This window comes from Mustelus asterias, chromosome 13 (assembly GCF_964213995.1).
Source record: "Mustelus asterias chromosome 13, sMusAst1.hap1.1, whole genome shotgun sequence".
Lineage (NCBI taxonomy): Eukaryota > Metazoa > Chordata > Chondrichthyes > Carcharhiniformes > Triakidae > Mustelus > Mustelus asterias.
The window spans coordinates 103,638,436-103,653,133 of NC_135813.1; the positions used below are offsets into that span (position 1 = coordinate 103,638,436).

General features: G+C 45.8%; 1 protein-coding gene across 2 annotated transcripts in view; it reads right to left on the reverse strand.

The window, feature by feature from the left end:
* The window catches only part of emid1 (EMI domain containing 1), a 369,825-nt gene that overhangs the window by 107,173 nt on the left and 247,954 nt on the right, over positions 1 to 14,698 (reverse strand). For both annotated transcript variants that reach the window (XM_078227412.1, XM_078227413.1), the window contains exons 5-6: positions 12,760 to 12,821; positions 9,163 to 9,307 (exon numbers count right to left, since the gene is read on the reverse strand). In XM_078227412.1, the coding sequence (XP_078083538.1) occupies positions 9,163 to 9,307; positions 12,760 to 12,821 (207 nt within the window). The remainder of the gene's footprint in view (positions 1 to 9,162; positions 9,308 to 12,759; positions 12,822 to 14,698) is intronic.

Below are 14,698 nucleotides of genomic sequence, written 5' to 3' on the forward strand. Positions count from 1 at the left end.
ACTCCTCTTAAAGCACACCAGCAGACAGTAATTTAAAACTGTAGATCAAAAAGAGAACACGAGCTTCTAAGTTCTCGGCAAGTGATGTCAATATTATTCTAACTGAAATTAGATGGGGGATTGAAATAATGGCAGTGGGTGTCAAGAGACCAATTGACACTGAACCATATGGAAAGATATGGCAAGGGTATTAAGTGACAATTTGCTAATCCACAGGACCCTTGCCCAGTGCTGAATAATGTTAATGACCTCTCAAAGTCTGCAAGCTCTCGTTAATGTATATTTTATTAATTTCAGATGGTAAATCTATATTTATCAAAATGTTTTGTAAATCTAAGGCTATCACTCTTTGCACTCAATGGTCTGTCATGATATCTATACAAAAGATTCACTTCCGCAGTGTGTGTGTACTGCCAAATCCCAATGGGATTCTCATAAACAAAATCATGAATCTTAAAGTTTGATGACTACCTCAATAACTTGAAGTCAATAATCCGTATAACTCTGAAAACAGGATACCTGGCAAACTTACTGGAGATAGCTTTGTACTTTGTAGATGCTCACTACAAGTTTGACCGTCCATAGTACTGGATAGTTGGACTTTAGGTTCTGACAGCATGATTTGGGGACACAAATCTAGATGATTCAGCAGGTTCTGCTTCAGTGACTCCCGATAAATACTAAAGCCAGGGACAAAGCTTTTTAAATTTTCATAAATGCACCTATTAAAGCAATGCAGAACACAAATCTTGCTGGGGCAAGTGTTTCAATTGGGGCATTAATCAGATCACTTCAGTAAACAGAAATCAGCCCCATTAGTATCACCTCTTAATATAAAGATTATTTAGTGAAAGATTCATCAACTATATGAGCTATATCAAATCAAATGAGCTATCAAGAGAGGCTGGACAAACTGGGGTTGTTTTCTCTGGAGTGGCAGAGGCTGAGGGGAGACCTGGTAGAAGTCTATAAAATTATGAGAGGCACAGATAGGGCTGACAGTCAGAATCTTTTTCCCAGAGTTGAAATGTCCAGTGTTTCAATGACCCTTCGTCAGAGCCAGAACTTAAGGTGAGAGGGGGAAGTTCAAAGGAGATGTGAGGGGTAACCTTTTTTTACACAGAGGGTGCGATTTTACCATCGTGTTGCGCCCATTTTCGGGGGCAACACGGTCATAAAGTGGGGCATAAAGCGATTAGTGCGATTGGCACCGGTGTTTGCGACCAGTGCCATTTTACGAGTGCCGGATTTCTGGCGCGGTCAGCTGCTCACTGGAAATGGGCGAGAGGCAGGTTAATGTATGTAAATTTATTTAAATGCTGTTTAACATCTGCTTGGTGAGCCCGGCGCTCAGTCGTACGGGCTCGCCCGCCTTGATGACCTCGCTGGGAAAGGTTGTCGCCGATGAGGAATAGATATGCTCCCCATGAACGGGGAGCAGTTGACGTGGCCTTGCCGATGGAACCAGAGGCCATTGATGCCCCCCAGGGAGACCGAGGGCAAGGGGGGGGGGTGCCCCTTCGGCAGTGCCACCCTGGCAATGCCAGTCTGGCCCCTGGGCAATGCCCACTGGGCAGTGCCAGGGATGGGGCTAATGGGGCGAGGGGCCAGTGGGGGCAGGGGCCTGTTGCCACTCTGCATCGATCGGTCTGGGTGGCAAGGGGGTGCAGCGGGGACTGTATCTCGGGCTGTGGGCCCCTGCGATTGCAGGGGGGGGGGGGGGGGGGGGAGGAGCTGCTTCAGGTTGCTAGTGGCCTGACAGTTCTCTCTTTTCTGTCAGACCCCTGCTACTGCTCATGCACACGTGCAGCATCAGTGGCCTACACATGCGTACTACCTTCCTCTGCAGGCTTTCGGGCCCATTACGCCCTGACCACAGGCTGCAGCAGCGGGCAACAGGCTCGCTCAGAGTTTTGCAGGCAGAGTGCGTATAAAAGATGGATCTGAAACGCTCTTAGTTTCAAGTCCGCCCAGCACTGAGATAAAAAATGGTAAAATCGTCCCCAGAGAGTGGTAGGTGTCTGGAACCCGCTGCCGGGGTGGTGGTGGAGGCAGATACGATAGGCTTTTTACAGGCTTTTAGACAGGCACATGAATATGCAAGGAATAGAGGGATATGGACCAAGGACAGGCTAAAGGGGTTAGTTTAATTTGGCGTCATGCTCGGCACAGCATCGTGGGCCGAAGGGCCTGTTCCTCTGCTGTACTGATCTATGTTCTATATTATTTCTATGTACATTTGCAGAGATGGCCCTCTGGAACAAGCTTTGTTGTAACTTGCCCAGGAAAACGTTGGAATCAGGAACCTTAAAGTTTGACAACTGCCTCAATAACTTGACCTCTAACAATCCGTATGACTCTGAAAACAGGGTACCCGGGAAGCTGGTTCCTGTGAAAACTATTTAATATTCGTGACAAATTAAGGAACCGTGTTGCACTTCTTACAAGATAGACTTCTGAACTGTAGGAGTCTCTTCTGAACATAACTGGAACTCAAGGTGACAAATTACTATAAGTGAAGTAAAAAGGGACACAGCTTTCTGCTTCTGGCATTAATCCCCTTTGCTGAACATGAAGCCAGCATAGAATGATAATATTTGCTGTTGTTCCTGCCATTTAATTTGTGATTTATATAAATTTATATAAATGATCTGGAAGAAGGTGTAACTGGGGTGATCAGTAAGTTTGCGGACGACACAAAATTGGCAGGACTTGCAGATAGTGAGGAGCATTGTCAGAAGCTACAGAAGGATATAGATAGGCTGGAAATTTGGGCAAAGAAATGGCAGATGGAGTTCAATCCTGATAAATGCAAAGTGATGCATTTTGGTAGAAATAATGTAGGGAGGAGCTATATGATAAATGGCAGAACCATAAAGGGTGTAGATACGCAGAGGGACCTGGGTGTGCAAGTCCACAGACCCTTGAAAGTGACGTCACAGGTGGAGAAGGTGGTGAAGAGGGCATATGGCATGCTTGCCTTTATAGGACGGGGCATAGAGTATAAAAGTTGGGGTCTGATGTTGCAGATGTATAGAACGTTGGTTCGGCCGCATCTGGAGTACTGCGTCCAGTTCTGGTCGCCACACTACCAGAAGGACGTGGAGGCTTTGGAGAGAGTGCAGAGGAGGTTTACCAGGATGTTACCTGGTATGGAGGGGCTTAGTTATGAGGAGAGATTGGGTAAACTGGGGTTGTTCTCCCTGGAAAGACGGAGGATGAGGGGGGACTTAATAGAGGTGTATAAAATTATGAAAGGCATAGATAGGGTGAACGGTGGGAAGCTTTTCCCCAGGTCGGTGGTGACGTTCACGAGGGGTCATAGGTTCAAGGTGAAGGGGGGGAGGTTTAACACAGATATCAGAAGGACATATTTTACACAGAGGGTGGTGGGGGCCTGGAATGCGCTGCCAGGCAAGGTGGTGGAGGCGGGCACACTGGGAACGTTTAAGACTTATCTAGACAGCCATATGAACGGAGTAGGAATGGAGGGATACAAAAGAATGGTCTCGTTTGGACCAGGGAGCGGCGCGGGCTTGGAGGGCCGAAGGGCCTGTTCCTGTGCTGTATTGTTCTTTGTTCTTTGTTCTATTTAGGTGCTCACATACTTTTTCAACTAAAAATCTTAACGTTTCCATGCATTCAGTTGGATCCTTCCAGGCCTGATAAAATATACCTGAAAAAAAGTACTTTTTGCCCTATGAGATTCTATGATATTTGCTCCAATAAGGTAGTTGATCTGTTGGATGTTCGAATAAAGCATCCAATGGGGTTTTTCCCACACCTTTGGTGACAAGACCTGGACTGCAATGCTAATGAGAACAGGGTTGATTTTCTGCAGACCAATTAACATTCTTTTCGACAGTACGAATTGCTGTAACTTGAATTTTCAGTACAGAAGCTGCAGAAGTCTGACTTTTTCAAGAATGCTGTTGCAGCACGACACTGGGGATCGCCGACAATATTACAAGCTGCAGGCAAGCCCAAACCTCTTGATGCAAAAAAAAATCAAAAGAAAAGGCAACATGAAATAACTAAAAATGTATCTTCAGCTGTCTTCCTTTACTTTAACCTTAAGAATAAGTATTATAGAATCCCTCTAGTGCAGGAGAGGCCAATTATCCCATCAGATCTGCACCGACTCACTAACAAAGCATCTTACCCAGGCCCTCTATCCCGCCCGATCACCGTAACCCCACACATTTCCATGCCTAATCCATCTGACCTACACATTTTGGGACACTAAGGCATAATTTAACATGGCGAATCCAACTAACCTGCACATGTTTGGAGTGTGGGAAGAAACCGGAGCACCCGGAGGAAACCCACGCAGACATGGGGAGAATGTGCAAACTCCACACAGACAGTTCCCACGACTGGAATCAAACCCGGGTCCCTGGACACTTTGTTTCTCTTACTGTTGATTGCAAATTATCAATAGGGCTATGTATTTATGTTATTGCTACTGTATGTACTTCTCGTACTATCCCGTTCCACTTGAAACAGTGTACGTAATTCATTATTCTTTCTCCAAACTCACATGGAATGACTCCGTTCTGTAATGGGCAGCAGGCATCCACAGAAATATCACAAATGACACAACCATTATTCTACGAGCTACACGCATGCAGTTTTTCTAGAGTTTTAAATGACAAGCTTTCACATATTTAGTGCACAAAACTAATGTTGTGAAATTGAATAGCAGAGCTTCCCAACGGATTGAGGAATTAACTTAACAGTAACCATAATGGACTGACCTAATCATGTTACCTTCAAAGGCAGCATTATAGAATTCATAGCATTATAGCTCTGACGAAGGAACGTCCAGACTTGAAACGTTGGCTCTATTCCCTCTGCACAGCTGCTGTCAGACCTGTTGAGATTTTCCAGCATTTTCTGTTTTTATTATAGAATTTATCCCATTGTGATCAGGCTCTCCCAGCTCTTCCAACTTTACTTATTTCAGAATTTATAAACATTTCACTTCATAAAATTACAAAGGCTTCTGTTTCCGTAAGTTTTCTAATAGGATATTTTATATCATAGAATCCCTACAGTACAGAAGGAAGCCATTTTGCCCATCGAGTCTGTACCGACCACAATCCCACCCTATTACCCCCTAGCATTTACCCTGCTAATCCCCCTGACCCATTTACCATGGCCAATCAACCTAACCCACACATCTTTGGACAGTGGGAGGAAACCGGAGCACCCGGAGGAAACCCATGCAGACACGGGGAGAATGTGCAAACTCCATACAGACAGTGACCCGAGGGTGTAATTGAACCCGGGACCCTGGCGCTGTGAGGCAGCAATGCGAACCACTGTGCCACCCTGCCGTCCTCATGACTCTCTCTGTAAATTAAATCCACAGAACCTTTCCTTTTGCTGATGATATTCGATTTGACCTCGGTTACCGACTCATTCACTATAGAAACCCATTCACTTTATTTAGCTTATCAAAACTCTGAGTACATAATTTCAATTGCCTTCCCTCAAATACCCTTTGACCCTTTTCTGTTCTGATGAAAAGATCTTAGTTTCTTCTATCCCTCCTCATAAGTAAAACATCACTCCTGTGGTATCCATATTGGTGCATTTCATCTGCACCCTTCTCCATAACAGCGACATTCTTCTGAAGCTGCATGACCAGCATGGCAAAGTACGACCCTCTAATTTTCAAGGAATAGTACAAAGCAGAGCAAGAAATAAAAATAGCTTCGATTGGCGAGGTCCCCAACGATTGTCTGTCAGTTGGATGTGTTAACATAAGTTGGTCATCAGAAATACAGCTCAAGCATTTCATTGCTATATAATCTACCATTAGCTAAAGCAAACATTTATATTAGCAAACTAAAGATTATTGCCAATGAGAAACATGTTGGGCAGGATTTTCCAGCCGCGCTCGCCCCAAAACCGGAAAATCCCTCCCGAGGTCAACGGACCTTTCCATGGTCCGCCCCTCACCTGCTACGATTCTCATGGCTGAGGGGATGGTGCAGGAGGGAGGGGTTCAGGTACTTAAGCAATTGGGGCTCGTACTGGGGAAGGTGTGACCTCTATGAGAAGGATGGTCTACACCTTAATCAGAAGGGGACCAATATCCTGGGGGGTAAATTTGCTAAGGCCATGCAGGGAGGTTTAAACTGATTCGGGGGGGGGGAGGGATCCTGAGTAGTGGGGCTGAAAGTGAGGGATGCATGGATGGGGACTGCAATGCACGGCATTGCAGAGGTGGGGTGGAGCAGGGTTTGAAATGTGTATACTTCAATGCCAGGAGTATTCGCAATAAAGTGGGTGAACTTGCAGCGTGGATCAGTACCTGGGACTTCGATGTTGTGGCTATTTCAGAGACATGGATAGAGCAGGGGCAGGAATGGATGCTGCAGGTCCCGGGGTTCAAATGTTTTAGTCGAAGTAGGGAAGGAGGTAGAAGAGGGGGAGGGGTAGCATTATTGGTCAGAGATTGTATCACAGTGTCAGAGAGGAGGTTTGATGAGGACTTATCTGTTGAGGTAGTATGGGCGGAGATTAGAAATAGGAGAGGAGAGGTCACCCTGTTGGGAGTCTTTTATAGACCTCCTAAAAGTTCTAGAGAGGTTGAGGAAAGGATTGCGGAGTCAATCCTGCTTAGGAGTGAAAGTAATAGGGCAATTGTTATGGGGGATTTTAACTTGACTAATATTGACTGGAATTGTTATAGCTCTAGCTCGTTAGAGGGGTCAGTTTTTGTTCAAAGCGTGCAGGAAGGTTTTTTGACTCAGTATGTAGACAGGCCAACTAGAGGTGAGGCTATATTGGATCTGGTGCTGGGAAATGAGCCAGACCAGGTGCTAGACTTGGAAGTTGGTGTGCATTTTGGTGATAGTGACCACAATTCGGTTACGTTCACCTTAGTGATGGAAAGGGATAGGCATGAACCTCGGGCCAGTGGTTTTAGCTGGGGGAAGGGTAATTATGAGGCTATTAGGAGAGAATTAGGAAACATAGGTTGGACTAGGAGATTACAGGGACTGGGAACGTCCGACATGTGGAGTTTTTTCAAGGAGCAGCTACTGCGAGTCTGTGATAGGTATGTCCCTGTCAGGCAAGGAGGAATTGGTAGGGCTAGGGAACCGTGGTGCACCAAAAAAGTTTCTTTGTTGGTTAAAAAGAAAAAGGAGGCTTATGTTCGGATGAGACGTGAGCACTCGGGTAGTGCACTAGAAAGCTTTAGATTGGCTAAGAGGGAGTTGAAGAGCGAGCTTAGAAGGGCTAAAAGGGGACATGAGAAGACTTTGGCGGATAGGGTTAAAGAGAATCCTAAGGCGTTCTATAGGTATGTCAAGAACAGAAGGTTGGTTAGGGCAAGTTTAGGGCCAGTTATAGATGGCAGAGGGAAGTTATGTGTGGAACCGGAGGAGATTGGTGAAGCATTGAACCAATATTTCTCTTCGGTGTTCACGCAAGGGGACATGAATATAGCTGAGGAGGACACTGGGTTGCAAGGGAGTAGAATAGACAGTATTACAGTTGATAAGGAGGATGTGCAGGATATTCTGGAGGGTCTGAAAATAGATAAATCCCCTGGTCCGGATGGGATTTATCCAAGGATTCTCTGGGAGGCAAGAGAAGTGATTGCAGAGCCTCTGGCTCTGATCTTCAGGTCGTCGTTGGCCTCTGGTATAGTACCAGAAGATTGGAGGTTAGCGAATGTTGTCCCATTGTTTAAGAAGGGGAACAGAGACTTCCCCGGGAATTATAGACCGGTGAGTCTCACTTCTGTTGTCGGCAAGATGTTGGAAAAAATTATAAGGGATAGGATTTATAGTTATTTGGAGAGTAATGAATTGATAGGTGATAGTCAGCATGGTTTTGTGGCAGGTAGGTCGTGCCTTACTAACCTTATTGAGTTTTTTGAGAAAGTGACCAAGGAGGTGGATGGGGGCAAGGCAGTGGACGTGGTATATATGGATTTTAGTAAGGCGTTTGATAAGGTTCACCATGGTAGGCTTCTGCAGAAAATGCAGATGTATGGGATTGGGGGTGATCTAGGAAATTGGATCAGGAATTGGCTAGCGGATAGGAAACAGAGGGTGGTGGTTGATAGTAAATATTCATCATGGAGTGCGGTTACAAGTGGTGTACCTCAGGGATCTGTTTTGGGGCCACTGCTGTTTGTAATATTTATTAATGATCTGGATGAGGGTATAGTTGGGTGGATTAGCAAATTTGCTGATGACACCAAAGTCGGTGGTGTGGTAGACAGTGAGGAAGGGTGTCGTAGTTTGCAGGAAGACTTAGACAGGTTGCAAAGTTGGGCCGAGAGGTGGCGGATGGAGTTTAATGCGGAGAAGTGTGAGGTAATTCACTTTGGTAGGAATAACAGATGTGTTGAGTATAGGGCTAACGGGAGGACTTTGAATAGTGTGGAGGAGCAGAGGGATCTAGGTGTATGTGTGCATAGATCCCTGAAAGTTGGGAATCAAGTAGATAAGGTTGTTAAGAAGGCATATGGTGTCTTGGCGTTTATTGGTAGGGGGATTGAATTTAGGAGTCGTAGCGTTATGTTGCAACTGTACACAACTCTGGTGCGGCCGCACTTGGAGTACTGTGTGCAGTTCTGGTCCCCACATTACAGGAAGGATGTGGAGGCTTTGGAGAGGGTGCAGAGGAGGTTTACCAGGATGTTGCCTGGTATGGAGGGGAGATCCTATGAGGAGAGGCTGAGGGATTTGGGATTGTTTTCGCTGGAAAGGCGGCGGCTAAGAGGGGATCTTATTGAAACATATAAGATGATTAGAGGTTTAGATAGGGTGGATAGTGATAGCCTTTTTCCTCTGATGGAGAAATCCAGCACGAGGGGGCATGGCTTTAAATTGAGGGGGGGTAGTTATAGAACCGATGTCAGGGGTAGGTTCTTTACCCAGAGGGTGGTGAGGGATTGGAATGCCCTGCCAGCATCAGTAGTAAATGCGCCTAGTTTGGGGGCGTTTAAGAGATCCGTAGATAGGTTCATGGACGAAAAGAAATTGGTTTAGGTTGGAGGGTCACAGTTTTTTTTTTAACTGGTCGGTGCAACATCGTGGGCCGAAGGGCCTGTTCTGCGCTGTAATGTTCTATGTTCTATGTTCTATGTCTTCTTTATCAAAGAAAATATGGATATGTTTTTGTATTACTGACCTTTTGGACCCCGAGCTCCAGGCAAGCCTCGTACAGCTGGGGCGCCTCGGAGTTTAACCGTATCTTCAGGTGCTCCTTTAAGGGTTAGGTGTCCGCGGTTTGTCAACAGAGTGCTGACCGGTTCTGCAGCTGCCAATAGAGCCACCTGTAACGCAAGCACAAACACAGTGTTTACAAATACTGGTTATAAAATTCCACCATTGGGAGAGCTTAGAAAGGGAACCAGAATTGGACTGAATGGCAGGGCTTGTAATGAATGTACACATCACAGAATCCTTACAGTTCAGAAGGAGGCCATTCAGCCCATCAAGTCTGTACTGACTCCCTGAAATAGCATCTTACCCAGACCCTGCCCCACTGCCTTATCCCCATAACCCTGCACATTTATCATGGCTGATCCACCTAACCTTCACATCTTTGTGACACTCAGGGGCAATTTATCACGGTCAATCCCCCTAACCTTCCGATCTTTGGAGTGTGGGAAGAAATCTAAGCACCCGGAGGTAACGTATTCAGGCACAGGGAGAAAGTGCAAACTCCACACAGTCACCCAAGGCCGGAATCGAACCCAGGTCCCTGGCGCTGTGAGGTAGCAGTACTAGCAACTGTGCCGCCCCAGATAATTAACCTTTTGATCTGGGAATCAAAATAAGGACATTGCAAACGGTGTCTGAATTTCTTACTGTTGACATAAATGCCATAAAAATGCGAAATGGAAAATTAGCCAACCATCCCAAGATGAAGAATAGGAACAGCTCAACATGTTCGAACGAGCATTTTACTCCACATGAGCTTTCTAGCCTGATCCCACTCCCCTCCTCACTTCTAATACCTTTCTGAACATTCATCTTTTTCAAGTAACTGTACAAACCCTTTCAAAATAATTTATGGACTCTGCATTCATGAATTATTCATGGAAGAGAATTCCACATTCAAACCACCCTGTTCAAATTTGTTTTTCTCACCCTGTCCTCACTAACTCAGACACCTTGAGCTTTACAATCGACAGATAGGTTTCTTTAACTGACTTGGTCAGGCTTCACACACAGACAGCTCACCAATACCTCAAACAAATAGTCACGCTTTATACATTAGGCTCCACCTGTGTTTGTCAGGATAACGTCACTGGCTGGGGGGCCAGGATAACGAGCAGGAAACCTAGCAGACCTCATCTTTCCCGACCCAGGACGAGTGAGGCCTTGCTGGTCTAGAGTATTTTGATATGGAATAAATTACAGGAAAGTGGATGATTTGACCCAGTCCCAGCATTATATAACTTTTTTATAAATTAAAGAAAACTTATTTGGGACCCCCCCCCCCCACCCCCATCCCCCATCCACCGCCCCCCCCCCCCCCCCCCCCTCACCCTCCTCACCCTCCACCCCCCTGGATGCTGCGGGCCATTTAAATTGGCATTTACTTTGGCATGACCATAAAATCCTGCCACGGTATAGATTCCTTCAAGATTTAAGTGCTGAAAGAAGCCAAGAAACATCTAGAAAATAATAATCAAACATACAACTGTGTCATTTGATTTGAGCCCTTCCTCGCGGTGATTGGAAATTAACCTGGACTGAAATTTGACCAAACTGTCCATCGGGTGGCACGGTGGCACAGTGGTTAGCACTGCTGCCTCACAGCGCCAGTGGCCCAGGTTCGACTCCCGGCTTGGGTCACTGTCTCTGTGGAGTCTGCACGTTCTCCCTGTGTCCGCGTGGTTTTCCTCCAGGTGCTCCGGTTTCCTCCCACAGTCCAAAAGACACGCTGGTTAGTTGCACTGGCCATGCTAAATTCCTGCTCAGTGAATCCGAACAGGTGCCAGAGTGCGGCGACTAGGGGATTTTCACAGTAATTTCATTGCAGTGTTAATGTAAGCCTACTTGTGACACTAATAAATAAACTTGAAACTAAACAGATTAAAAGTGATCAATAGTGGAACTACTGGAACCTAATTAGATCCTCTATATCCAGTCACAACTCAGAAACATGTGTAGTATGTCTATAGATATGTACAGGACTACAACCTGGGAGAGTTGCCTACAAATTTGATGATTCTTGGTACATTAAAGACTGTGGTCACCCTGTAATGTGTCCACATTAATTCACTTGCCTACAACTGGTACAGGAATTCTCATCTACATCCTCTGCAGTTTAAAAAAATGAAGAAATTAATGCAAAATATTACCCCAGGCTATTCTTAAGCAAGTTTCAAAATTCATTTGAAAGGACACCTGACACCTGTGTAAAGTATTCCAAACCATTTCCACGTGAAATAAGCAGGATTGTACATGGAAAGGATCTGTTCCTACATTCTTAATCGGTTTCCAGAAGACATTCCGTAATCATTTCACTGGGTTTAAAAACCTTCAATGTGGCTGACTGCCTTATCACGACCAATTTACATGTTACATTAATGCCTCAATGTAATGACCAAGGAAGCTCGACTGGAAAGGAACATAGTTTATTACAGAATGCAAAGTAAAACCCACTGCCATGGTATACATGCACTAGTCCCTCCATGGGACAAGTAGTTCAGCAGGCCCAGTCCTGTGTCCGCCTTATAAAAGGTTCAGGTGAAGAATTCCAGCTGGGCAGGCCACTGCCTGTTACCAGGGGAACTCATACTCAACGGGCCCCACAGGGAGATCAATCGGTGATTTCCCCATGGACCTTGTGGGGGTTATCATCTCCCCTCGGGGGGTATCAAGTCCGAGGGCTCCCCCCGCTTCCGTGACAATCTCTCCCTGCCCGAGCCAGAATCTTCATCATCCAGATGACTGGCTCTTGAGTTTTTAGAGGGCGGAGTTTCCCGTCCACAGGCCGGTGTGAAGAAGGCCAAGGGTGGCGTGACTGCAGAAAGAGTTGCCTCTGAGGACGGTTCCCTGTGACAAAGGTGATCTATGTGCTTCTTTAAGGTCTTCTACCTGCTTTTCAGATGTAAGACGCCAGTCCTGTTTCCTCGAGAATAACTCTCGGGATCCATGGGGAGACATTGTCGAAGTTCCTCACACTGATAGTAACTCCCAATTTGACTTCAAAAGGGTCATGGTCCCTTTTCTGGGCTTCTTGTTTCAACTCTACATGCCCAGCAAAATTTGGGAATGTCAGGCTAGGCCTAGTCCAAAGGCTTCAGCCCATCAATAGCTCCGCCGGGGCTATTCCCGTCATCGTGTGCGGCATAGTTTTACAGTTGTTGTCGCACCATTTCACCAGATTTTCTATCTCTTTCCTGTACTCCGTCTCGTCAATGTTTGAGATCTGACCCACCACGGTGGTGTCATCAGCAAACTTGAAAATGGAGTTAGGGCAGAATGTGGCCACACAGCTGTAAGTGTGTAAGGAGTACAGTAAGGGGCTGAGGACACAGCCTTGCAGGGCACCAGTGTTGAGGATAATCGGGGAGGAGGTGTCGTTGCCTATCCTTACTGATTGCGATGAATAGAAAGAGAATGGAAAGGTATGATGAAAATCCGAGATGAGACAGATGGGAAGGAGTACAAACACAAGCACAGACTATTTGGACCGAATGTCCCATCTGTAAATTAAAACATCTTGCAATTCAACAAAGACAGCATACTTCAATCGGAACATGTGTACCTTAGCCTCCAGTGTCCCCAATCGGTCTGTCAGCTGGGAAATTTTACTGCAGTTCAAACAATCTGTAAAAGAAAAGCTTTTCAATTAGAATTTGAAGAGTTTTTTTCAATGAAGAAACAAACACAGGAAGTGATGTATGCTGCAAAAATTCAATGCAAGCTTGCTTTGCTATGTAGCAATGAATAACACCTTAGTTACTCTTTCACCTTGTTTCAAATTACATTTGAAAACCCACCTCAAAAACAGCAACTCTAGTGAAGTTATGGATATTTTTTGTGATGAGTAATCATTGTGAAGAACAAGCACATATTATGGAAGATTGTAAGTATTTTTCTGAGCACACCCCAGGGACCAAACCACGATCCAGACTTTGCAGTTAAGAGTGATCTCGAAGAAAGCCGTGCACAGGGATTTCCACTTCCCTGACGCCAGTCTGAACCTGTCACCAAGTCCAGGGGATCTCCAGGCATCAGTGATGTCATCAAACAGAGTTAACAGCCAATCGTATTGAAGCATTCTCACAGACATTAAACTGTGGAACAAGACCGCAAGGAACAACAAAAGGTCGCGACTGTAGCCCAATCCATCACGCATACCAACCTCCCATCCATTGACTCTGTCTACACTTCCCACTGCATCAGCAAAGCAGCCAGCATAATTAAGGATCCCACGCACCCCGGACATTCTCTGTTCCACCTTCTTCCGTCAGGAAAAGGATACAAAAGTCTGAGGTCACGTACCAACCGAGTCAAGAACAGCTTCTTCCCTGCTGCTGTCAGGCTTTTGAATGGACTTCCTTGCATTAAGTTGATCTTTCTCTAAACCCCAGCTATGACTGTAGCACTACATTCTGCACTCTCTTGCTTCCTTCTCTATGAACGGTATGCTTTGTCTGTATAACATGCAAGAAACAATCCTTTTCACTGTATGTTAATACATGTGACAATAATAAATCAAATCACTGAATTTTTCACTTTCAATTGAAATATTTGCAGAGATTAAAATATATGATTGAGCCCCATAACATGAGATTAAGATAGTAGTTGTGAATTTTTTTGACACACTAGAGAAACTTGATATTCCACAAATATCAAATTAGCTTTTTAGCAGCAGCAAGATTTCTTAACACGAAATCATAGAAATCATAGAAACCCTACAGTGCAGAAGGAGGCCATTCGGCCCATCGAGTCTGCACCAACCACAATCCCACCCAGGCCCTACCCCTACATATTTACCCGCTAATCCCACTAACCTACGCATCACAGGACTCTAAGGGGCAATTTTTAACCTGGCCAATCAACCTAACCCGCACATCTTTGGACTGTGGGAGGAAACCGGAGCACCCGGAGGAAACCCACGCAGACACGAGGAGAATGTGCAAACTCCACACAGACAGTGACCCGAGCCGGGAATCGAACCCAGGACCCAGGAGCTGTGAAGCAGCAGTGCTAACCACTGTGCTACCGTGCCGCCCCGAATGAAGAACTTTAGTGACCCGTTCTAAACCGAGATGTGCAAGTTAGGTGGATTGGTCATGCTAAATTGCCCCTTAGTGTCCAAAGATATGTAAGCTAGTTGGATTTGCTATGGTAAATGCACGGGGTTTTGGGGATATTGTGAAGGGGGTGGGCCTGAGTAACATGCTCTTTTGGAGGGTCGGTGCAAACCCGATGGGCTGAATGGCCTTTTTCTGCACTGCAGAGGTCCTATGGTTCTAATTACACCTCAGTCAACAAGGTGTGAGCTCTCAAGGGCTTTTACAGCAAGACTGTGGGTGGGATTTTCCAGCCATTCACACTGGTGGGATCATCCGGTCGCGTCGGGGACAAACAACAACCCCCACCCCGCGGGACCCCCCGAGGGTGCGAACAATGGAAAACCCCATTGACAGCGGTGGGACTGGGGAAGATCCTGTCACTGATCAATAGTTGGCTGATCC